The 26,980-nt window shown below is 45.2% G+C and overlaps 1 protein-coding gene across 1 annotated transcript in view; it reads left to right on the plus strand.

Moving 5' to 3' along the window:
* SUMO3 (small ubiquitin like modifier 3) overlaps positions 1-26,980 on the plus strand; it is a 60,921-nt gene that overhangs the window by 14,443 nt on the left and 19,498 nt on the right. The window contains exons 2-3 of the mRNA XM_029606175.1: positions 7,897-8,025; positions 8,696-8,767. Of these exons, the coding sequence (XP_029462035.1) occupies positions 7,897-8,025; positions 8,696-8,767 (201 nt within the window). The remainder of the gene's footprint in view (positions 1-7,896; positions 8,026-8,695; positions 8,768-26,980) is intronic.

Below are 26,980 nucleotides of genomic sequence, written 5' to 3' on the forward strand. Positions count from 1 at the left end.
CAATTTTCCAGTCTCACAAGGTCTTCCTGCAATTTATCACAATCTGCTTGTGATTTAACTACTCTGAACAATTTTGTATCATCTGCAAATCTGATTACCTCACTTGTCGTATTTCTTTCCAGATCATTTATAAATATATTGAAAAGTAGGGGTCCCAATACAGATCCCTGAGGCACTCCACTGCCCACTCCCTTCCACTGAGAAAATTGTCCATTTAATCTTACTCTCTCTTTCTTGTCTTTTAGCCAGTTTGTAACCCACGAAAGGACATCGCACCTATCCCATGAATTTTTACTTTTCCTAGAAGTCTCTCATGAGGAACTTTGTCAAACGCCTTCTAAATATCCAAATATACTACATCTACCGGTTCACCTTTATCTACATGTTTATTAACTCCTTCAAAAAAGTGAAGCAGATTGGTGAGGCAAGACTTACCTTGGGTAAAGCCATGCTGACTTTGTTCCATTAAACCATGTCTTTCTATATGTTCTGTGATTTTGATATTTAGAACATTTTCTACTATTTTTTTCTGGCACTGAAGTCAGGCTAACCAGTCTGTAGTTTCCCAGATCGCCCCTGGAGCCCATTTTAAATATTGGGGTTACATTAGCCACCCTCCAGTCTTCAGGTACAATGGATGATTTTAATGATAGGTTACCAATGTTTACTAATAGGTCTGAAATTTCATTTTTGAGTTCCTTCAGAATCCTGGGGTGTATACCATCCGGTCCAGGTGATTTACTACTCTTCAGTTTGTCAGTCAGACCTACCACATCTTCTAGGTTCACCGTGATTTGGTTCAGTCCATCTGAATTGTTACCCTTGAAAACCTTCTCTGATACGGGCATCTCCCCAACATCCTCTTCAGTAAACACTGAAGCAAAAAAATAATTTAATCTTTCCGGTTCTTTCATAGAGTTGAATTGTTGGCCCTGATTTCCCAGACATTGAAGATGCTGGGAGTTCCTAGAACAGATTCCATGTCTGAGCCAAAGAAAAATCCTTTTTTTTTTTTTTTTTTTTTGCGTAAAGCCTATTTTTTTTCCTGGTTATGGAGCCCATTCAAGAATTGATTGATCTTGAATGGGATGCCCCGGAGGCAAATTTTAAAGGGAGTCAGACCTTGGAAGGCCTGTACCCCATGGATCCAGTGGTGAGTGTGTCTGCATTTCCTGAAAGTGGATGTCCTCGTCTCTAAATGGACGACTGTCCCTGTGGAAGGAGGCGCGGCCTTGAAGGATGTACATGATAGGAGACTTGAGACCATTCTTAAACAAGCATTTGAAGTAGTGGCATTGCAGATAGCTTCCTGTTGTTCCCTGGTGGCTTCCTCTTTTTTGCTTCTCTCAGGAGATTGATGACTTTGAAGTGACTTCAGGGCAGTTATGGAACCCACCACCGTCATCTTAGCAGATGCAGGCAGCAATTTTGTCCACCTCGGCCAGAGGATTGGCTTCGGTAATAGCAGCCAGACGCCAGTTACAGCTGAGGAATTAGTTGGCCGAAGTGACCTCCAAGACTAACCGTACAAACTTTTGCCTTTTAAAGGTTCGCTCTTGTTTGGGAGCAAGTTGGAGAAGATGGCCAGTAAATGGGGCAAATCTCTGGTTCCTTGGTTGCCAAAGGATAAGAAGCAGTTGCTGTGCCTCTTTGGTATGAGAGGTTGTCTCGGAGATTCCAAGCGTTTTTGTCCCTAGAAAGGGACGAATCCTCAGGACACAGCCTTTTGGCAGGTCTCAGTCCTTTCATCCCAGAATGCCTGGGCAGGGGCTTAGGTAGGGCAACTTCCCAACTCTCCCAATGAAGGTTTGCCTACCCACCCCCGGGAACAGGAGATAGGGGAACACCACTCTCTTTTATCAAAGGTGGGTCCAGATCACATCGGATCGCTGGGTCCTGGAGGTGATACGAGAAGGATATGCGCTGGAATTTTGCAGTGTACCTCAGGACGTGTTCATACTGTCTCCCTGCCACTCCCTACAGAGGAAGCAGGTGGAGGAGTATACACTGTCAATGCTCTTCAGTCTGAGGGCTGTGGTTCCAGTTCCCACAACTCAAGAAAATATGGGTCGATATTCCATTTATTTCATTGTGCCAAGAAGGGAGGGCTCCTTTTGTCCCATCCTGGATCTCCAAGGGGTCAACAGTCATTTGAATGTGACTCGTTTTCGTATCGAAACTTTGTGCTCAGTGATAATGGCCGTGCAGCCGGGGGAATTTCTGACTTCCTTGGATTAGTTCGAGGAGTACTTCCATATTCCTATCCGATTGGAGCACAGTTTTCTGCATTTTACAGTGTGGGGTGCCATTATCCGTTTCAGGCACTGACGTTTGTTCTAGCCACCGCTCCCAGAACTTTTTCCAAGGTTTTGGTGGTGGTGGTGGCGGCAAAACTGAGAGAGGATGGGATCCTAGTACACCCGTATTTAGACTGGTTGATTTGGGCCAAGTCTCTGGAAGAGAGCTAGCTGTCTGTGACTTGCAAGGTGATCTCCCTGTTGCAGGAACTCAGTTGGGTGGTGAACTTAGCCAAGAGCAGTCTTCAGCTATCTCAGTCGTTGGACTATCTGGGTGTGTGATTCGACATGAAACAGGGCAAAGTTGTGTGTTTGTTTTTGTTTTTTGTTTTCCTGCCAGAAGCTTGTATTCAGAAGTTGTCTCAGGTGCGTCTCTTGGTGAGCACTTTACATCCGACAGTGTGGTGCTATCTAGAGGTTCTTGGGTTGATGGTGGCAACCCTGGAAGTAATGCCATGGGGAAGGGCGCATATGTGTCCACTTCAGCGCTCCCTGTTGTCTTGTTGGAACCTGCAGTCTCAGGGCTATTCAATTTGGCTCCACCTGCTGATGGAAGTCTGCTCTCACATCTAGTGCTGGTTGCAAGTGGATCATCTGAGAAAAGGAGTTTCCCTGACATTGCTGGAATGGTTGGTACTCACGATGGATGTGAGCCTCCAAGGTTGAGGAGCTCACTGTTTATGTACTAAGGGTGCTGGAATACAGAGGAGTGTCTCTGGAACATCAATTGGTTGGAAGCCCGGGCGGTCCGGTTGGTGTGCTTGCAGTTCAGCAACAGGCTGCAGGGTTGAGCGGTCCGAATAATGTTGGACAATGCAACAACGGTGGTTTACATCAGTCGGTAGTGAGGAATCAGGAACCAGCAGGTATTGCAGGAGATAGACCAACTTATGAAATGCGCGGAAAGGCATCTTCAGGTGATTTCAGCATTGCACATTGCAGGAAAAGACAATGTAAGAGCAGACTTTATCAGCAGGGAGAGTTTGGACCCAGTAGAATTGGTATTGTCGGGTGAGGCGTTCCAGTTGATAGTGGACCGCTAGGGCCCTCCGTTTCTAGATCTGCTGGCAACTTCTCACAATGCAAAAGTTCCTAGATTCTTCAGTTGCAGGAGAGATCCGAAGTCCTTGGGTACCGATGCTCTTGTGCAGGTCTGGCTGGAAGACAAGCTGCTGTATGCCTTTCCTCTGTGATCCATGTTGGGCAGAATAGTTAAGGATTGAAGGCTACAGGGGAATTGTGTTCTTTGGTGGCACTGGATTGACCCAGAAGACCATGGTATGCAGATCTGCAAAGACTCCTGGTAGAAACCCCCACCCCTCCCCCCCTTTCATCTTCCACCACACAGGAATCTGTTGCAGAAGGGGCCTGTCCTTCATGAAGACCCAATTCGGTTTTGTCTTATGGTATGGCCCTTGAGAGGGCTCGCTTGTTGAAGCGAAGAGAAAAACCCACCATTTGAACACGGGCCCTCAGAGCCAAAACGACACCGGCCCCCTCAAGAGTCCTGAACGAAGGGATTCCCTGCCACTGCTAGTATTAGTATCGGAGCCTGAATACTCTGGTGAATCAGAAGAGGACACCCAACATCTTTCCCACCACTCCTCTTCCTCCACCACCGCCAGAGATGGTGACCAGACACGACGATCAGGAAAGAAGTCCTTCATCTCCAGACACTCATCTTGGAGTCGCCTTGCGGGGCCCTCCCCTTCTCCAAAAAGAAGGATGACTAAACCTTCTAGTGAGCTTAAGGGAGTGACCTCGCAACCATTGTCCCAGATCACTGGACTTCTCCAAACTTTCTTCGACTCTGTTGTCCTTGCACAACAACCGGGCTCTCCCTCAAACCTTTCTGTGGTGGACTCTGATCATTCAGCACCTCGCTCTTCTCCACACTCAGATCCTGAAGCCATTTTTTGAGAATTAAGCCCACATGGAAGCCCATATACCAGGGAACCAAAGGGCCTCTCTCCGCCATCACCCTATTCGTCCATGAGAATCCCTTCTGAGCTTCCTGGTGGTTTGCCAGAGCTGACGTCTCCACCTGAGGACTTTACCTACTCCAGATTTGGGAAGGTGGGCAAGTTGTTACGATACCAGCACTGGTGCATAGCGGAGTCCTTAGAACTTTTCCTTTCTTCACCAGAGCAATTACTTAGATAATTTCACCTCATATTTCGCTCTGGTCTTGCCATCTCCTCCATCAGGGTGCACCTTAGTGCCATCGCTGTGTACCATTCCTACGGTGAGGGCATCACCATCTCTACATATTCTCTAATATCACGTTTCATGAGAGGCGCCCTACGACTCAGACCCCCTGTAATGCCTCCTGCCATTCCATGGGTCTTGAATATTGTCCTGCAGACTCTGATGCTTCCACCCTTCGAACCGCGCAGAAAGGTAGAATTAAAAATTTTAACCTGGAAAGTACTCTTTCTCGTTGCAATCATATTGGCCCGACGGGTTGGGGAACTACAAGCACTAGTGCTTTATCCTCCTCTCTTCCAGTTCTGTCATGACAAGGTCATCCTGCAAATATATCCTTCCTTTGTTCCTATGGTGGTCTCTGCCTTCCACCTCAACCAAACAATTACTCTACCAACCTTTTTTCCGAAACCTCATGCCTCTGAAATGGAGTCACTATTGATTACGTTGGATGGCAAGAGAGCCTTGGCTTACTACAAACAAAGAACCCAGTCCCCTCACAGACCATCACAGTTTTTTCTCTCCTACAATCCAAATGCCCTGGAATTACCGGTGTTTAAAAGCCCGCTGGCTAGCTGGTTAACCCAATGCATCAACTTCTGCTATCACAATCGATCGGAGACTGTGTTATCAAAGGCAAAAGCCCATTAACTGAGGGCAGTAGCAGTTTCCATAGCCCACTTACTTCAAGTTCCACTTCAAGATATTTGCAAGGGTCTGTGGCAGTGAAGGACTGTCTTAGAAAGGAGAAAGTGTGAAAACAGCTTCATGTAATTACAACCCTCAGTCCCATCTAAACCTGTCTAAAAGGATTTTTTCTGTAGCTTTTAACTTATGCTGGTGGTGTTAGTGCAGTTTTTTGGGGCAATTTACAAAAATGCCCCTAACGATTTCCAAAACAGCCATACACAGCAGGAAATACCCGCGGTCACATTCTCAGCTGACAGCTCTGCATAGCGAGCAGTTCAGGCAAACAGCTGAGTGCTACCTTCTTACCGCTGGGGGGCTGGATGGGGGCAGGAGCCTTGGGACATGATTTCTGCAGCAGCAGCATGGCCCTTTCTTATTCATATGCGCCCTGCTGAATATCAGTTCCTCTTCTGGGCCGCTGGGGCAGGAAAAAGAAAAGGCCTTGTTACTGTTGCTGGCTTCCACGAACACTGCTACCGTTCCTCTCCAGGCTTGAATGTGCTGATAGCCTGGGCAGGAATGGCAGCAGTGTTCATTGAAGAATTGTGTCTCTCTCGCTGGGGTGAGGAGAGGGAGGGAAGAGCAGTGGGAGACCAGGAAGTGCGCGATACACCAATTGAGAACCACTGCTCTGGAAGGTTTGAAGTAGAGAGAAGGGATCAGATAGGGGAGGTATGGAGGAGTGATTGTTGGATGGGACCCATACCCTTGCTAACTTTTGGTCGTGAATTTTCAAGGGCTAAAATGAGGTCACATTGGCTAAAAATTTGGGAATCCCTGCTTTTAAGAGAAGCAGGATTCAAACAGTGTTTCCCCAGTTCTCAGCCTGCTGTTCTACCCACTGGGCTGCTCCTACTTTAAAATCTGCAACTAGTACAAAATGCTGTAAGTTAAAGTTCTTAGTAGGGTGGGCAGGAAAGAGAATTACTCCCACCCTAAGAAATACTGGTCAGTTTCATTTGAGTTAAATTCAAATTGCTTACCTTTGTGCTCAAATCTCTGCAAACTAATAGACCACTATACCTCAAAGAGCAATTGTCCTGGTGTTATAGGTCTGCTTTTGCTTTAAGAGCAATGTTGGGGGATATAGGGATGCATAATCATTTTTACTGTTATTTGTTGGACTTGTTTTGAATTGTTACTTATTAGGTTTTTATGTTTACATGATATCTAGTTCTTGCTGTATTTTAAAATGTTTGCTGTTACTGTTTACTTTTTAAATTTATGAAGATTTATTGATTTCTGTTTAGTCTGGCCTGTTTTTTTTATTATGTATACTCAGCGTTTTGGTCATTGCTTGTTTTATAACTAGTGAAAAGTGCCTGGCATTGCTCAGGCAATCCGGTCTATTACATTCTAAATTGTGTGTGCACACATGCCTGGGCCTGTGTATCTGTGTTTCAAGAGAAGCCTGTATATTTGCCTGTACCAATTTGTGTGTCCGTATACACAAACTTGTGTGCAGCTATGTATGTGTGTGCTAGCATGAGTTACAGGGCTTCACAGACCAAACTTATTGGTGAACAGTACCCTGTGTGGGTTATCTGATCAATAACAGTCTGTGTGCTTTGTCTGTGGGTTTGGGTGCCTGTGCAGCAGGGCTTTGCAGACAGAGCAAATTCTTTTCACAGTGCACTTTCCACTGTTCTGGGTGCCACCTGGTGGCCACAGAGACGCAACAATATGACTGACCTACACAAGCCTTACATAATACAATATAATATATATTATAGTTTTATATTGTAAATTCCTCCTTGATCTTTGGGAAAAGCAGTTTTATAAACTGAATAAATTGAATTGAAAATGGATGAAAAGGTTACCAAAGGGTAAGATGTTCCATATAACAGCAATAAGTAGGTTAGACCTCTGTAAACAACCAGAGGATAACTTAACTCTGGCAGGAGCACCCAGGCCATAAGAACATAAGTGCAAAGCTGGGTCAGACTGAAAGTCCATAAAGCCCAGCAACCAGTCGCTGGTAGCTAATTCGAGTTACTTGGAAGTATCCAGTATATCCAGCTTTGAAAAAGAGCTTTGAGATCTAAACGTGCGGCCAGTTCCAGCTTTAAAAAAGGCCAGCAGAAGCCTCATGATATGGGTATTTTGCATGGATAGAACCATTTTTTTTGAATCTTGGACACCAGTCAAAACTTTTTGGAGTCAGTATATTATGAAGAAAAACATTTTCCCCATTAATATTTTTTTCATCTTTATCTAGATTTTTTTGCTTATTTTAATTTTTGGCTTTACTTTTTCTTGTTCTCCCTCCACCCTGTCTCTGCTTTTCCCCTACCTATCTCTATTGTGCTCAGCTCTTTCCCTGGCCTGGACCCACTACAGTGCAGCAGGAACAGCAGTGCCACTCCTTGATCCAGATCCACAGTAGTGCTGCTAGCTGCCTTTGACAGGTGGTGGCATCTTTCCATTGCTTGTGCCGCTAATGGCAGCAACTATTGGGCTTGGGATGGAGTTGGATGACAAGCCCCAAATTCTAGGTGACCTGGAACCTTGGATTTTTCCAGCCCTGTTTTTAGTTGGGGGTGGGGAGGGTTGCTATGTTTATTTATGGAAACAAGTTATTTCATTTGGCTAATTCTTAATGTGCTGGATTCTTTATTCTCTTGGAATGAATCAAATTTAATGAAATCTGTATGAGAACTGTTATGTTTAAATATGTTTAAATCCAGACCTTTCTGTTTTATAGGAAGGAGTGAAAACAGAGAATGACCACATTAATCTCAAGGTAGCTGGCCAGGATGGATCAGTGGTCCAGTTTAAAATAAAACGATATACACCTCTCAGTAAACTCATGAAAGCCTACTGTGATAGACAGGTAAAACTGGAACTGAAATAGTTTGTTGGTAGTAGCTGTTTAGTGATTCCTTTAAAGCTTTTTGTTCATTCTTCAAATATATTTCTTGCTTTATATCCATAGTATAGAGTTGTATTGTTTTATTGTATTAACATCATAGAGAAGGTGGTATCATTCTCACCAGAGGCATTGCTCACAGCCCCTGGAGGGGAGGAATCCTAAACATAGTACAATAGTGAAACTTAATAATAAGGCGAGGTCCACATGTACAGGATTTCATGAGTACCCAGGGTCCGTGATCTCCAGTCAAGGATTGTCACCGCAGTTGTTGAGTTAGATAGAAAGGGGTTTAAAAATGGATGAGAGAACCAGAGTGGTTACAAATAAAGGCATAAGTCACTGCAGCCTAGTAGGAGCTGGTTCTGAGTGAGCTGAAAGCCCAGAGGAGCAGGAGAAAACTCCAGGCCCAAAAAGAGTGAGTAAATAAACATGGGCTCAATCACTCTCCAGAATTCATTCTGAAAATATTAACAATGAATATTCTCCGTTGACAAGCAGGGCTGAATTAGTCACACTAGATAATTTGAGTTTAACTCATAGAGCTAACAAGGACCAATGAAGACTAACATTTTAGTTCAATTAGAGGTCTTGACTTGTTTTCTTTTTTTTTTTTTTTTTTACTGTTTTACAGGGCTTGTCGATGAGACAGATTAGATTCAGATTTGATGGGCAACCAATTAATGAAACAGACACACCTGCACAGGTAAGGCACATAGTAGTAATTTACTGCATATCATTGCTTTTTCTGTTTTTCTTCTTTCCAGCACGTGGAATGTTGGAAAGAATTATGTAAAAGGGATTGATGTTCATCCCTCCATCTGTAAGCTCAAGGAGTCTCTAAAAAAGGATGTAAATTCACCAAACTTGTCATGCAGGAAGAAAATGTGAAATTCTCAGATAAGTTCAAAAACCAGAAACATCAGATCAGAATTTTTAGAACACTGAGCATCCCAAAATATCCCCCTTTCCTAGCATGTAGATAGATGGACTCAGGATCAGTGGGTTATGCATCTCTACCAGCAGATGGAGACGGAGCAAAGTGACAGCACAGTATATACACTCCTGCAGTGACAGCCTGCCAGTATTCTCCATCTCCAGTAGATGGACGTTCATCTCCCTTCTGGGGATTGCTTCAGCTTATAGAAGGAGAATTTTGAAAGGAAAATGGATTGCCTGACTCTCCTGTGGTGATACCAGATGGTCCCTCCCCCAGTTGAGAATTCCTGAGGTGATTCTGTGGTCCCTCAGACTTATGCCTCGGTCCAGTGGCTGTTTTTTTCCACAGATAAGCAGGCTGAATTAGCCATGCTTTCTGGGTGCGCCCCCTGGCAGCCTGATGCGGAGCTTCTCTTGGAATGTTGAAAAAACTTTGTCCTTGTCTTGCTCCTGTGCGGCTGAGCGGTAGGTTCTCACACGATTTACTCCTTTCTCTGTTCTATTTTTTCTTGTTGCGGTAACTGTCATGGTTTCTTTTTTCTCTTCACAGAACTAGACTCCTTTTCTCTTACCTCACTTAAGTGAGCCCCCAATGGCACTTTTAAGTGCCAAAGGAAGATGCCAAAACCCCGAGTTTCAAATTTTGCCCATATGGCAAAATAATGTCCATCCCAGATGGCCATGAAAGATGCTACCAATGTTTGGTACTGGGTCACAACCAGGCTGAATGCCTCAATTGCGGCAGAATATCTCCAAGGGCATGACGACAACGGGCAGCAAAAATAGCAATGCTTCGGGATCCAGGAAAAGGTACTTTGGGCTCATATGCACCGAGTCAAACCCACTCCTCTCTGGGCAGGCAAACTAAGAGATCAAAGCCAAAGAAAAGGGCATCTTCTCTTGAACCTCCGAAGGGCTCTGGATGGGGTACCGAGCCACACACGAAGTGCTTCCATGCCCATTCAGCCCATCAAGTGTCTAAGGCTTCCGAAGCGTCGAGTGCATCGATGGAGAGCTATCCTTCGAAGCTGACTCACAAATTCAGCAGTGAAATATGTCTGCCGACGCACGGTGCATTGATTTCGCCGATGAAAACACACTCTGAGTCGAAGCACCTTACTTCAATGCATACATCGACTAAATTAAAAGAAAAGACTCGACACATATGACGCAAAAATCAAAATCCTCGACGCATACCGCTAAAAAAAACACCAGGACCCAAGGTCCTGTTAAATGAAACAAATCTAACCCATTAACTATAGTGAATATGGAAACAAGTGACATTTTGGAAGAGGGTATTGAAACACCTCCCTCACGTCCATCATTCTCTGCCCACCAGAAACACCATAGGTCACTGGAGAATACCCTTTCTGCTAAACGGAGAAAAACATCTAATAAAGGCCTGCAAGCAGCAACCTCACAATCAAATCACAAGTATTCTTCAAACTTTCTTCAACAAACTGTTGTCAACTCAAATACCACATTCTCCATCCAGTCCTTCAGAGGCAGAACCAGATACTATAATCATTCCTCCTTCACCTGATCTCCCATCTGGAGACGATGACAGACAAGATTCCTCAAGCCCACCTTCTAAAGGATTGACAGAAGAACCTGTTTTCTCCTCACCATCTTCACCAGAATCTCCAGTAAGCAATCAGATCCTCCGGAAGAACAACTGGAATCTTCATTGCCCTCAGAAGAACTTCCTTATTCAAAATTCATAGAGAAAGGGGATAACACCTTACATCTGGAGATCAAAAAACTCCCAGATCCAAGGGCAGACATTCATGGCCTGCTGAAAATATTTGACATGCCAACAGAACCAACTGCTTTACCATCCCACTCAGTATTAGATGGCATGATGGATAAAAGCATGGGAATCACCCTTTTCTACATCTTCAACTTCAAAGAAAACAGATATAAAATTTAGAATGCAGAAATCAAGGCATTATGGAGCTTTTAAGCTACTGCACTCATCCATAATGGTAGAATCTGCCATGAAAATGGGAAGTAGATAGCTGGGTGGCTGGTGGGCGTGAGGATCGCCTGGTAACCTGCCTACCTGGTGCGAAGGTGGTGGACCTCACGCGCCACCTAGATAGGATTTTAGACAGTGCTGGGGAGGAGCCGGCTGTCGTGGTACACGTGGGCACCAACGACATAGGAAAATGTGGGAGGGAGGTTCTGGAAGCCAAATTTAGGCTCTTAGGTAGAAAGATTAAATCCAGAACCTCCAGGGTAGCATTCTCTGAAATGCTCCCTGTTCCACGCGCAGGTCACCAGAGGCAGGCAGAGCTCCGGAGTCTCAATGCGTGGATGAGACGATGGTGCAAGGAAGAGGGATTCAGTTTTGTTAGGAACTGGGGAACCTTTTGGGGAAGGGGGAGTCTCTTCCGAAGGGATGGGCTCCACCTTAACCAGGGTGGAACCAGACTGCTGGCGCTAACCTTTAAAAAGGAGATAGAGCAGCTTTTAAACTAGAACAAAGGGGAAAGCAGACAGTCGCTCAGCAGCGCATGGTTCGGAGAGATGTATCTTTAAAGGATACTAATGATGCATTAGAATTAGGGCATCCCGACAGTGAGGTTACAATAATTAGAAAAGTAGTCCAAGTGCCTGTAACTAAAAACTCACCTGAGCTAAAAAATTCTAACTTATCCCTATCAATTAAAAAGCAGAATAAAAATACAAACAAAAAACAAACTTTGAAATGTTTGTATGCTAATGCCAGAAGTCTAAGAAGTAAGATGGGAGAATTAGAATGTATAGCAGTAAATGATCCCTCATGATAACTATAACTTCTTCTATTTAACTCCTGAATCCTCATAAAAAAGAGTGAGAAAATTAAACTGTCAACAAGAAAAAATTTTTTATGGAAAGAGAGGAACGTTTCATATGCATAATCATAAATCCCCACCAGGGGTAATATGAATGTCAATTGTAATCATAAACATCCCTCCTCCGACCAATGTGTGCAAAACATGTGTAAACAGTGCTACAAAAAGCTTTTTTTTAAATTGATTTTTTGTCAATTGCTCTAAAACATTTTACGTTGTCAGAAAAAGGTGAAAAAATCACTCCAAATATTCAAAATACAGTCAAAATGAAGGCTCCTCGCAGCCTTGTGAACTGATTCCCGCAAAGGGTATGAATCTTGAAAAGCCGCTGATGGCGCGACCTAGATAGGCTTAACTGGCAGTCTCTTATGGCTTAAAAATAAGCTCATACAACACCCCGACTTATCTGGTGGTTTGGCGGGTCACCGACGCAGCCACGTTTCAGGTCCACACTGAGACCTTTCATCAGGGAGTTGATCCTCTTACGATGTCTCGTCGGTCAGTGTTGAGCCATTGCCTGCTAGGTTCGTGGCGTGAGTCATACGACTCTATCCAAGGCTGACGACGCTATAGGCTAACGGAAGCGTGAATTTAAACTGAATATTGGACTAGCTGTGCGACCAATCTCCATCAAGCTCTGAACCCATGACGTATACAGAAAATTCACCCAATCAAAAAATGGGGAAAGAAACCAGCTCCGTTCGATGCGCGATCGTTCCAGGACTTCACCGATCACAAAATTGAATTCCAGTCTAATAGTTCATTCAACCCTACTGGTGCTTGTGATTGCAGAGGAAAATCCAAAAAGCTTCTCGCTTATTTAGAAGTCGAGTCCGATCGCCCCCACGGGGAGGTAATGGGACTTGATCCAAAATAGTCCATTTCAAGTCTGCAAAAGCATGACTTGTCTGTACGCAGTGCGAAACAATTGGTGCAGTTAAAGTTGCAGTGTGCAGTTTGGACTTATGTTCATTGAGAAGGATTCTGATTTTCCTGACCGTTCGGCCAATGTATACCTTAGGACAAGTGCATGCGATGGCATACACCACATGATCTGATTCACATGTGGTGTGAGTCTTACGGTAAACTTTGTATTCTGTGACAGGATCAATCCATCTATCCCCATTAATACTCTGTGCGCAATGGGCACAATGTCCGCATTGATTGTGGCTGCCCCCTGGTACACGACTACTGCCATCTGTCACCGCATGTATCAATGTGTCACAAGCGTTTCAAGTCATTGAACAATGTTTATCACAAAGGTTGTCACATCTAAGGATTCCCAACTCAGTCATATTGCAATTGTTAGAAGTGGTGTTATATAATAACTATTTCATGTATAATGACCAATTGTTTGCTCAAATACATGGGATCCCCATGGGCTCCCCGTTAGCCCCCACCACCGCTAATATCTATGTAGCCCATTTTGAACATAATGTGGTTTATGTGTCTGAATGGTGGCGTGACGTCGTGATTTGGGTCCGGTACATCGATGATATCTTTTTAGTGTGGAAAAACACTGAAGATAACTTGGCATTGTTTTTTGAGTGGTTAAACCAGCAAGACTCCAACTTGCAGTTTACCAAACAGTCGTATTCCCAAGTACCTTTCCTTGACGTTCTGGTGGGTTGAAAGGATGGTCAATTTACAACTACAGTGTATAGCAAACCAACTGACAAGAATAATCTTTTAAAATTCCACAGTCATCATCCGCCATCGTTCAAGCGTGGCTTGCCTGTTAGCCAGTTCTTCAGAATTAAACGCATTTGTTTAGATCAGCACCAATTCGAACGACAATCTCAGATTCTTAGTAATAGATTCCTGGAACGGGGTTACCTGAAATCTGTGGTAAAACGTGCATATAAACGGGCAAAATATTCCGACAGATTGTCTTTGTTATCTTATAAGCCTCTTAAACAAGACCCCGGTCTTGTGTGCGTGTTAAATCAATCGGTGGCCACTTCTGCTATAGCTGCTTCTATCCGGTTACACTGGCCAGTTTTGGCCCTTCATGAAATTTTCAAAGATCTTCCATTAATAGTCACGACACGTGGTAAGAACATTCGTGACACATTGATACATGCGGTGACAGATGGCAGTAGTCGTGTACCAGGGGGCAGCCACAATCAATGCGGACATTGTGCCCATTGCGCACAGAGTATTAATGGGGATAGATGGATTGATCCTGTCACAGAATACAAAGTTTACCGTAAGACTCACACCACATGTGAATCAGATCATGTGGTGTATGCCATCGCATGCACTTGTCCTAAGGTATACATTGGCCGAACGGTCAGGAAAATCAGAATCCGTCTCAATGAACATAAGTCCAAACTGCACACTGCAACTTTAACTGCACCAATTGTTTCGCACTGCGTACAGACAAGTCATGCTTTTGCAGACTTGAAATGGACTATTTTGGATCAAGTCCCATTACCTCCCCGTGGGGGCGATCGGACTCGACTTCTAAATAAGCGAGAAGCTTTTTGGATTTTTACTCTGCAATCACAAGCACCAGTAGGGTTGAATGAACTATTAGACTGGAATTCAATTTTGTGATCGGTGAAGTCCTGGAACGATCGCGCATCGAACGGAGCTGGTTTCTTTCCCCATTTTTTGATTGGGTGAATTTTCTGTTTACGTCATGGGTTCAGAACTTGATGGAGATTGGTCGCACAGCTAGTCCAATATTCAGTTTAAATTCACGCTTCCGTTAGCCTATAGCGTCATCAGCCTTGGATAGAGTCGTATGACTCACGCCACGAACCTAGCAGGCAATGGCTCAACACTGACCGACGAGACATCGTAAGAGGATCAACTCCCTGATGAAAGGTCTCAGTGTGGACCTGAAACGTGGCTGCGTCGGTGACCCGCCAAACCATCAGATAAGTCGGGGTGTTGTATGAGCTTATTTTTAAGCCATAAGAGACTGCCGGTTAAGCCTATCTAGGTCGCGCCATCAGCGGCTTTTCAAGATTCATACCCTTTGCGGGGATCAGTTCACAAGGCTGCGAGGAGCGTTCATTTTGACTGTATTTTGAATATTTGGAGTGATTTTTTCACCTTTTTCTGACAACGTAAAATGTTTTAGAGCAGGGGTCAGGAACCTTTTTGGCTGAGAGAGCCATAAACGCCACATATTTTAAAATGTAATTCCATGAGAGCCATACAATATGTTTAAAACTAAATACAAGTAAATGTGTGCATTTTATGTAAGATCACACTTTTAAAGTACAATAAGTCTCTGAAAATATTACACCAGGCCTTAAGACACCAATACATCTCCTATTAGGAAAACGGACCAAGTCAGGCTGCTATAGAGTCCTACACAGAAACTACACGCCAGCAGAAAACCTCACCTGAATCACGTGCTGTCCCTCACCTAACATAGAATAAAGAGACCAAAACGCATAACAAGAAGCATGCAGACAAAAACTGAATTGGAAACTGCAACAAGCCAGAGTCTCTGTATGCAGTGTAACAAAGGAAAAAAGAAACATCACACATCCTTATAAAACAAATCAAGAAATATAAAATCATCAGCAGTAAAACTGTACTAACAAAAAGAACATATTTCGAAACAGCTGATGAGTGGAATATCCAATAATTAAAAACTCATATAAAACATTTCCAGATACCAACAAAATATTTCAAAATAGCAGACACAAAGATCCAGTAATGAAAAATAATAAGGATACAAAAATTTTTTTGCTCTGCATACCTGGGAACTTTTGATATCCAGGTGTCCTGAGATTGTTCTGAATTAGCAGGAGGTGGGGTGGTTTGCTTGGAACTTTCTCCTCTCTCAGTCACATACCAGCGCTCTCTCTCACACTGGCTCTCAATGACACACCTATACACACATGCTCTCAGTCACTCACATATACAAATGTTTTTTCTCTCTCACTTATATAGGCTCTTAATTACACATTTACACACATGCTGTCTATCTTTTCACGCTTACACACACACAGGCTTTCAATCACATAAATACATGCTGTCTTTTTCTCTCACACACAGACTCTCATTCACATGCTTACAAACATGTCCTCTCTTTCTCTCATTTACACACAGGCTCTCAATCACATACTCACATGCTCCCTCACCTAAATCAGCTCTCAATCACACACAGACACACATGGTCTCTCTCTTACTTATACACACAGGCTCTTAATCATACATACACATGATCTCTCTCACACACAAAGGATCTCAATCATACACACATACTCTTTCAAACAAACAGGTTTTCAATTACAAACTTACACATACAGGGTCCCAATGGTAAACTTACATTCATGCTCTCTCTCTCACAGGCAGGATCTCAATCACAGACATACTCTCTTTCACATATACAGGCTCTCAATCATTCACATACATGCAATCTCTCACTCACACACACAGGATCTCAAACACACATGCTTGCTCGCTCATTCACTCTCTCTCTCCCCCTCCCCCCCCCCCGGGAACTCGCGGCAGCAGCAGCCACCTCCCAACGCTAACCTCCTTCATTTTCAGCCCTCGCGAAGGCGGAGTCCCATCAGCCGCGGTTTGAAGATTTCATTTTCCTCCGAGCCGCGCTGCAGTCTTCTTCCCGTCGGACACTAGCGTGCCTGCGCGGGTCTTCCCGCGCAGGCACCCGATGCTCTCCACTTCCTCTTCCGGGCCGCGGGAAGAAGAGAGCACGCCGGTGCTCTCTTCTTCCCGCGGCCCGGAAGAGGAAGTGGAGAGCATCGGGTGCCTGCGCGGGAAGACCCGCGCAGGCACCCGATGACTCCAGCGCTGGCACCCGGCTGACACCCGATGACTCCCGCGCAGGCACCCGGATGACTCCAGTCGGCGTGCTCTCTTCTCCTCCCCCCCGCGGCCCGGAAGAGGAAGTGGTGAGCATCGGGTGCCTGCGCGGAAGAAGAGACCACGCTAGTGTGGTCTCTTCTTCCCGCGCAGGCACCCGATGCTCTCCACTTCCTCTTCCGGGCCGCGGGGGGGGGGGGGGGGGAGGAGAAGAGAGCACGCCGGTGCCGCTGACTCCAGCTGTCCTGCCGCGTTCCGCCCGGGCTGACAGCATTTTAAGCCCGGGCGGCGGAGGACCGGGGAGCAGCTGGGTCAGCGGGGAACCGCGAAGTATGGCGACACGTGTCTGCGAGCCAGATGCAGCCCTCAAAAGAGCCATATCTGGCTCGCGAGCCATGGGTTCCCGACCCCTGTTTTAGAGCAATTGACAAAAAATCAATTTAAAAAAAAGCTTTTTGTAGCACTGTTTACACATGTATTGCACACATTGGTCGGAGGAAGGATGTTTATGATTACAATTGACATTCATATTACCCCTGGTGGGGATTTATGATTATGCATATGAAACGTTCCTCTCCTTCCATAAAAAATTTTTTCTTGTTGACAGTTTAATTTTCTCACTCTTTTTTATGAGGATTCAGGAGTTAAATAGAAGAAGTTATAGTTATCATGAGGGATTTGCTTTGAGGTTTCAATTAGCATTGTAAGGATCCCTCTTAAATAGTTTTGGTGCCTTTTGATATTTGGTTAGCAGTAAATGATGACATAGACTTAATTGGCATCTCAGAGACATGGTGGAAAGAGGATAACCAATGGGACAGTGCTATACCGGGGTACAAATTATATCGCAATGACAGAGAGGAGCAGTCGGGAGGAGGTGTGGCGCTTTATGTCCGGGATGGCATAGAGTCCAACAGGATAAACATCCTGCATGAGACTAAATACAAAATTGAATCTTTATGGGTAGAAATCCCTTGTGTGTCAGGGAAGACTACAGTGATAGGGGTATACTACCGTCCACCTGGTCAAGATGATGAGATGGACAGTGAAATGCTAAGAGAAATTAGGGAAGCTAACCAAATTGGTAGCGCAGTAATAATGGGAGACTTCAATTACCCCAATATAGACTGGGTAAATGTATCATCGGGTCTCGCTAGAGAGATAACGTTCCTGGATGGAATAAATGATAGCTTTATGGAGCAATTGGTTCAGGAACCGACGCGAGAGGGAGCAATTTTAGATCTAATTCTCAGTGGAGCACAGGACTTGGTGAGAGAGGTAACGGTGGTGGGGCCGCTTGGTAATAGTGATCATAATATGATCAAATTTGATTTAATGACTGGAAAAGGAACAGTGTGCAAATCCAAGGCTCTCGTGCTAAACTTTCAAAAGGGAAACTTTGATAAAATGAGAAAAATTGTTAGAAAAAAACTGAAAGGAGCAGCTACAAAAGTAGAAAATGTCCAAGAGGCATGGTCATTGTTAAAAAATACCATTCTAGAAGCACAGGCCAGATGTATTCCACACATTAAGAAAGGTGGAAAGAAGGCAAAACAATTACCGGCATGGTTAAAAGGGGAGGTGAAAGAAGCTATTTTAGCCAAAAGATCTTCATTCAAAAATTGGAAGAAGGATCCAACACAAGAAAATAGGATAAAGCATAAACATTGGCAAGTTAAATGTAAGACAATCATAAGACAGGCTAAGAGAGAATTTGAAAAGAAGTTGGCTGTAGAGGCAAAAACTCACAGTAAAAACTTTTTTAAATATATCTGAAGCAGAAAGCCTGTGAGGGAGTCAGTTGGACCGTTAGATGATCGAGGGGTTAAAGGGGCACTTAGAGAAGATAAGGCCATCGCGGAAAGATTAAATGATTTCTTTGCTTCGGTGTTTACTGAAGAGGATGTTGGGGAGGGTACCCGTAATGGAGAAGGTTTTCATGGGTAATGATTCAGATGGACTGAATCAAATCACGGTGAACCTAGAAGATGTGGTAGGCCTGATTGACAAACTGAAGAGTAGTAAATCACCTGGACCGGATGGTATACACCCCAGAGTTCTGAAGGAACTAAAAAATGAAATTTCAGACCTATTAGTAAAAATTTGTAACTTATCATTAAAATCATCCATTGTACCTGAAGACTGGAGGATAGCAAATGTAACCCCAATATTTAAAAAGGGCTCCAGGGGCGATCCGGGAAACTACAGACCGGTTAGCCTGACTTCAGTGCCACGAAAAATAGTGGAAAGTGTTCTAAACATCAAAATCACAGAACATATAGAAAGACATGGTTTAATGGAACAAAGTCAGCATGGCTTTACCCAGGGCAAGTCTTGCCTCACAAATCTGCTTCACTTTTTTGAAGGAGTTAATAAACATGTGGATAAAGGTGAACCGGTAGATATAGTATACTTGGATTTTCAGAAGGCGTTTGACAAAGTTCCTCATGAGAGGCTTCTAGGAAAAGTAAAAAGTCATGGGATAGGTGGCTATGTCCTTTCGTGGATTGCAAACTGGCTAAAAGACAGGAAACAGAGAGTAGGATTGAATGGGCAATTTTCTCAATGGAAGATCCCAATACAGATCCCTGGAGTGCCTCAGGGATCTGTATTGGGACCCTTACTGTTCAATATATTTATAAATGATCTGGAAAGAAATACGAGTGAAATAATCAAATTTGCAGATGACACAAAATTGTTCAGAGTAGTTAAATCACAAGCAGATTGTGATAAATTGCAGGAAGACCTTGTGAGACTGGAAAATTGGGCATCCAAATGGCAGATGAAATTTAATGTGGATAAGTGCAAGGTGATGCATATAGGGAAAATAACCCATGCTATAATTACACAATGTTGGGTTCCACATTAGGTGCTACAACCCAAGAAAGAGATCTAGGTGTCATAGTGGATAACACATTGAAATCGTCGGTTCAGTGTGCTGCGGCAGTCAAAAAAGCAAACAGAATGTTGGGAATTTTTAGAAAAGGAATGATGAATAAAACGGAAAATGTCATAATGCCTCTGTATCGCTCCATGGTGAGACCGCACCTTGAATACTGTGTACAATTCTGGTCGCCGCATCTCAAAAAGATATAATTGCGATGGAGAAGGTACAGAGAAGGGCTACCAAAATGATAAGGGGAATGGAACAACTCCCCTATGAGGAAAGACTAAAGAGGTTAGGACTTTTCAGCTTGGAGAGAGACGACTGAGGGGGGATATGATAGAGGTGTTTAAAATCATGAGAGGTCTAGAACGGGTAGATGTGAATCGGTTATTTACTCTTTCGGATAGTAGAAAGACTAGGGGACACTCCATGAAGTTAGCATGGGGCACGTTTAAAACTAATCGGAGAAAGTTCTTTTTTACTCAACGCACAATTAAACTCTGGAATTTGTTGCCAGAGAATGTGGTTCGTGCAGTTAGTATAGCTGTGTTTAAAAAAGGATTGGATAAGTTCTTGGAGGAGAAGTCCATTACCTGCTATTAAGTTCACTTAGAGAATAGCCACTGCCATTAGCAATGGTTACATGGAATAGACTTAGTTTTTGGGTACTTGCCAGGTTCTTATGACCTGGATTGGCCACTGTTGGAAACAGGATGCTGGGCTTGATGGACCCTTGGTCTGACCCAGTATGGCATTTTCTTATGTTCTTATGTTCTTAAGAAGAACAAGGTTTATATTCATATACACCTCCTACTAAAGGTAGTAGATATCTGGATGATTTTGGAAAAAAGGTGTTTCAAGGAGCAATACTTAATGCAAAGATCCAACAACACCAATTTTGTATTGCTCAATATTTATACGAATGTCTCCGTAACATTAAGATCGAATTGAACTCAGACACGCAAGACACCCAGAATAAAGAGGGTATACTTGACATGGAAGAAGGACTTCGTCATCTACTTCAGATGATTTACGAAGGATTTGATACCTTGTCACGAATTTCAGCATCAGCTATAGCAGCTTGTAGAATACCGTGGCTTAGAGCAAGTGTAATCAAAGAAGAGGTCCATGACAAACTAGCTGACCTCCCATATAGAGGAGATAATTTATTCAGAGAGAAACGTAAAGATGGTAACACAGTTAAAGGAAAAAGGTATAGCAGTCTCATCTCTAACAGCACCCGCTGACCATACAACCGTGCAAGGAACACCAATATCTACTCATCCTCTAGTATCTCAATTCATGAAGGGTATCTTAAAACTCAGACCTCCAATCACAAAACTGGCAATACCTTGGGACTTAAATGTTGTATTGGGAGCATTAATGGTCCCATCTTTTGAACCGATGCAAACATTTTCATTAAAATTCCTGACTTGGAAGTATTATTTCTGGTAGCCATAACATCAGCTCGACGAGTCAGTGAACCGCAGGCCTTAGTCCACTACCTCCCTTACCGTCAATTCTATCATGACAGAGTCACCGTACAGACTCACCCATCCTTCCTTCCAAAAGTAGTTTTGGCTTTTCATATGAATCAGACCATTATCCTACCAACTTTTTTCCAGAAGCCACATTCCAATAGTAGAGAAGCCCTGCAACATACACTGGACTGTAAACGTGCATTGGCCTACTACAAACAAAGAACTGCCACTGCCAACAGACATTCCCAACTTTTTCTCTTTCAACCTGAATGCTCCTGGCCTATCAGTGACAAAAAGTACACTATCCAACTGGCTTACTCGGTGCATATATTTTTGTTCTACAAGTTCTCAACAACTATCTTCTAAGGTGAAAGCTCATCAACTGAGAGCAATTTCAACTTCAATAGTGCACCTTAAGCAAGTCCCAGTGGAAGACATCTGTAAAGCAGCTACATGGTCTTCCCTGCATACCTTCACTTCTCACTATTGTCTACAAGATCAGGCAAAATCTGATGCACTCATGGGAAAACAGATATTGCACCACGCAACAAATTCATAAACTGTCCACGCTTTGCAAGGATCTAAAAAAAAAAAAAATGAAAGGGGAGAAATACGTAACAAATATATTTCTTCCTTATGGAGTATCCTATGCTTCAAATTCCAGCTAGGGACTCCCAGAAAGCATGGCTAATTCAGCCTGCTTATCTGCGAGGAAAAAACAAGCTTGCTTACCGTAAACGGTGTTTTCCATGGATAGCAGGAAGAATTAGCCATGCTTATCCACCCTCCTCCCTGGAGAGTGTTTTTTTTTTTTTTTTAATCCTATCTGGTTTTTTTCCCCAAAAGCTCCTGTGTACCTTTGCTATATTATGAACTGAGAGAAAGGAGTCAATCGCACGGGAACCTACCACGCAGCCACACAGGAGCGAGACAAGCACAATGTTTTTTTCAACATTCTAAGAGACGTTCCACACCGGGCTGCTAGGGGGCGCACCCAGACCTGGACGACTGGCTGGTTCAGAGCGACACACAGGCATGGGCTCCTAAGGTTTATAATCAACTACCCGAAGTCAAATCTCCACCCTTCGTCGCAGCTGGCTTTCATTGGGGCAATCCTGGATGCGACATAGGCCAAGGCCTTCCTGCCATGCCACAGAGTGTGTGCCCTGGTTTCCTTGGCAAGGGAGATTAACTGAGTCTGCTAGTTTCAACGAGGTGTATGCTGCAGCTTCTAGGACACTTGGCTGCGACGGTGCATGTTGCTTCTTTTGCCCGTCTCCATGTACGCCGAGTCCAGTGAACCCTGCGTTCCCAGTGGCCACAGGCGACCCAGAGCCTTCGGGTCCACATTCAGGTGTCCCGCCTCACTCAGGACTTCCTTGACTTGGTGGACATCTCCACGCAACCTAGAGTGGGGTATTCCCTTTCGAGCACCCTTGCCTCAGGTTGTGCTGACCACGAACTCGTCGCACTTGGGGTGGGGAGCCTACATCGATGGCCTCTATGCCCAGGGTTTCTGGACTGTGCAGGAGTCGCAGTTTTAGATAAACCTCTTGGAACTGAGGGTGATCCAGTACACCCTATGAGCCTTCTGGAATCTCTTGGCCAACAAGGTCATCCTTGTTTGAACGGACAACCAGGTGAAGATATAGTATATCAACAAGCAGGAGGTTACCAGGTCTTTCCTCCTTTGTCAGGAAGCAGTGCAAATCTGGAGCTGGGCACTGGCGCAGGAGATGTTTCTCCGAGCCATGTACTTGGGTGCAGAGAACACCCTAGCGGACTGGCTGAGTTGCACCTTCCATCCCCATGAGTGGTCCCTGAAACGGGAGGTAGCAGATTGACTCTTCCATCTCTAGGGCACTCCAGACATGGACCTGTTTGCCTCCCCCAGCAACGCAAAGGTGCCCTGGTACTGCTTTCTGTCCAGGTCGGACGGCATGTCACCCACGGACACCTTTGCTGTCCATTGGGGGACGGGCCTGCATATGCCTATCCGCCTCTTCCATTAGTGTTGAAGACTCTTCTGAAGCTTCGCCAGGACAGAGGGTCCGTGATCCTTGTTGTCCCGCGTCTGCCACGGCAGGTATGGTTCCCGCTTCTGTAGCAACTGTCCAGATGGAACTTGATCCATTTGAGGATGCCTCCGAACCTCCTCTCCCAGAATCAGGGCAGGCTGAGCCATCCCAACCTCCGCGCTCTGTCTCACAGCATGGATGTTGAAAGGTTGATAATACAGGCTCTGGACCTTTCGGAAGACTTGGCCCGGGTCCTGGTGGCAAGAAGCCATCCACTAAGAAATCTTATTCCTTGAAGTGGAAGAGGTTCACCATATAGTGTGAGCAGAAGGGTCTCGATTCCTTCTCTTGCCCGTCCGACGACAAACTGGACTATCTACTGCACCTCTCAGAGGCGGGATTTAAGACCAACTCCGTGTGCACCTCTGTGCCATAGGTGCGTACCACCAGGAGGTGGATGGTTAATCCATCTCTGTGCAGCCTATCGTAGGGCAGTTCATGCGAGGGCTGTGGCCCCCTGCGGTTTCATGGGACCTGAATGTGATACTGGCCCAGCTGATGAAGCTGCAATTTGAGCCGCTGCGCTCTCAAGCATTTGACATGGAAGTTCGATTTCTTGATAGCGGTCATGTCGGTGCGCAGGGTCAGTGAGTTGCACGCCTTAGTGACTTATCCACCCTGCACGAGGTTCTACCACGACAGGTGCATGCACCCTATGTTCCTGCCGAAAGTGGTTACAGACGTCCATCTTAACCAGTCTGTTGTTCTACCTACCTTCTTTCCCTGGCCTCATACCAGCCCAGGAGAAAGGGTGCTGCACAAGCTGTATTGTAAGAGGGCTCTGGCCTACCTGGACCATACGACGGGCCAGAGCTGTCCATCCAGCTGTTTATCTTGTTCGACCCCCAGCCGGCTGGGCAGGGCTGTTACTAAGCAGACTTTCCATCTGGCTAGCGGACTGTATTTCTTTCTGCGAAGACCAGGCAGGACTGCACCTGGAGGGCCATGCCATGGCGCACTTTGTAAGGGACGTGGTGACCTCTGTGGCCCACCTGCGTGTAGTTCCGTTGAGAGAGATCTGCAGGGCTGCAGTGTGGCGTTCTCTCCATATTTTCGCTGTGCACTATTGTCTGGACATGGATGGTTGGCAGAATAGCAGATTCAGCCAATCTGTCCTGAGAGAAACCTTTTTCAGCTGTGAACCAAACTCTTCCACCGTGGACCCTGGTTTTTAATTCAGGCTGTTGCCGCTGTTACATACAGCACCTCTGTTGTTGTTGTGCCCGTTGGCACTGCTTTGGTGTCTGTTGTTCTCGCCAGTTCTGGTCCAGCTTGTAGCTAGGGATTCACCCATGTGTGAGGACTACCATCCTGCTTGTTCTAGGAGAAAGCATATTTGCTTACCTGTAACAAGTATTCTCCTAGGACAGCAGGATGTTAATCCTCATGAAACCTGCCCGCCACCCCGAGGAGTTAAGTTCTCCTAGTTGGTTTGTTCTTTTATCGTATCTACATACATGACTGAAGAGAGACCCTGCGTGGACGCAGGGATAGTAGCATGCTGGGCATGCTCTGTGCCAGCCAAAGTTTCTAGAAACTTTGACAGAAGTTTTCTGTGCCAGGCTTGATCTGATGTCACCCATGGGTGAGGACTAGCATCCTGCTGTCCTAGGAAGAGCACCCATTACAGGTAAGCAATTGCACTTTCTGCCATTTCTTCATCTCTCTCCACACATTGAACTTTGTCACTTTTCAGTTTCACTATCTCACTTCGGACCTTCTTCTTTCTCACAGGACAAGCAGGATGGTAGTCCTCACATATGGGTGACATCATAGGATGGAGCCCAATCACGGAACACTTCTGTCAAAGTTTCCAGAACTTTGACTGGCCCCTTCTGGGAATGCCCAACATGGCACTAACCCTGCAGCCAGCAGAGGTCCCCCTTCAGTCTTCTTTTTTCCGCGCAGCAGTAGCCACGGAGTAAAGGAGCTCTGCAGAGATTCCTGACAGGAATTTTCCTCACGGAATTACTAAAATTTAATTTACTCCACAGGAGTCCCTCCTTCAACTTTTTCAAGCCACGGTACTCCGGTAAGTTTTTACCTGTTTTCTGTCGATTAGCGTCGAGTTTGGCCCGCACGGCCTACTGGCCGTCGACTGTACCGCAGCTCAATTTTTTCATGGCCATGGCATCTGGGTTCCGCCTGTGCCCGGACTGTAATTGCACCATGTCCATCACAGACCCCCACAAAGTCTGTGTAATGTGTCTCGGATGTGAGCACGATGTCCTAACCTGCAGCAAATGTGCCCTAATGACACCAAAGGTCGCAAGGCTAGAATGGAGTAAATGGAAGTTCTCTTCCATGCTCTCAAACCCCGACGCCGTCGCGGCTTCAGATACCCTGTCGGGTGAAGGTTGCCTTGGTGACCCGGTCGCCAAAACGGTCGGTGCCTTTTCTGGATGGGGTTTCTTCGGCGGCTCGGACGATGGCAATCACTTCCGCTCGCAGAGTTAGTGAATTATAGGCTCTAGTTACCTATCCGCCTTACACTAAACTTCTGAAGGACCGGGCAGTACTCCGCACTCACCCTAAATTCTTGCCTAAGGTGGTTTTGGAGTTTCATCTCACTCAATCCATTATACTACCTACCTTTTTTCCCAGTCCCCATTCCAATCCAGGAGAGCAGGCTCTGCATACCCTTGACTGCAAACGGGCTCTAGCATTCTACCTAGACCGTACAGCTGCCCACAGGAAAAGCACTCGATTGTTTATCTCTTTCCATCCTATCAAATTGGGGCAGCCTGTGGGTAAACAGACTCTCTCTCCTGGTTGGCGGACTGCGTATCCTTATGCTATCAGCAAGCGGGCATTCCACTTCAAGACAGTGTTAAAGCATACTCTGAGGGCCATGGCAACTTCAGTAGCACACCTACACTCTGTGCTGCTTCCTGACATCTGCAGGGCTGCCACCTGGAGTTCTCTCCATACTTTTGCAGCCCATTATTAGTGCTTAGACAAAGCCGGAAGACAAGATTCCATCTTCGGCCAGTCTGTCTTGCGCAACTTATTTACAACATGACGTACCAACACCCTTCCGCCTGCCCGGTGGGTTTCAGGATGTCCTCTGCCAAATTTCATCCCAGGCCTAGTGCCTTGTACGCTTGAGTACATTTGGTGCATACTCTGACATCCTCAGCTCAGTACTCACCCAAATGTGAGGACTACCATCCTGCTTGTCCTGTGAGAAAGCAAATGTTGCTTACCTGTAACAGGTGTTCTCACAGGACAGCAGGATGTTAGTCTTCACGAAACCCGCCTGCCGCCCCACGGTGTAGGGTTCGTAACATTTTATTATTTTATTTTCGGCACTACCTGTAGCTTTTTAACAAGACTGAAGGGGGACCCCTGCTGGCTGCAGGGTTAGTGCCATGCTGGATATGCCCAGTAGGGGCCAGTCAAAGTTCTGGAAACTTTGACAGAAGTGTTCCGTGATTGGGCTCCATCCTATGATGTCACCCATTTGTGAGGACTAACATCCTGCTGTCCTGTGAGAACATCTGTTACAGGTAAGCAACATTTGCTTTCTCTGATATATCTGAAAAATGTTTTGTTACCTCGCTTTATTTCACTCACTGTTCCCATCTCCCTTCCTCATACACTCTCTACCCCTGGAATGGGAAATTTGGAACTTTACCCTGCCTTTCTAAGGAATGCTCAAGGTGGCTTACAGTATTTTTAGAATTTAGGTACAATAATTTCTTGCCTAAAAGCCTCAATCCCCCCTCTTGTTCCCTCTCCTTGCTTTCAATCCTCCTCCCCTCCTTTACTTCCTGTCCCATTCTTTCTCTCATTCTCTGTCTAGCACCAGTTTGTAGCCAGCCCAGTATCAGTTTGCAAATCCTGCTCCCACCCTGGCCAATGTTCAGCAACAGTTTCCTCCCTCTGCCCAGGTCAATCTGC

Source organism: Rhinatrema bivittatum, chromosome 6 (genome assembly GCF_901001135.1).
Source record: "Rhinatrema bivittatum chromosome 6, aRhiBiv1.1, whole genome shotgun sequence".
Taxonomy (NCBI): Eukaryota; Metazoa; Chordata; class Amphibia; order Gymnophiona; family Rhinatrematidae; genus Rhinatrema; species Rhinatrema bivittatum.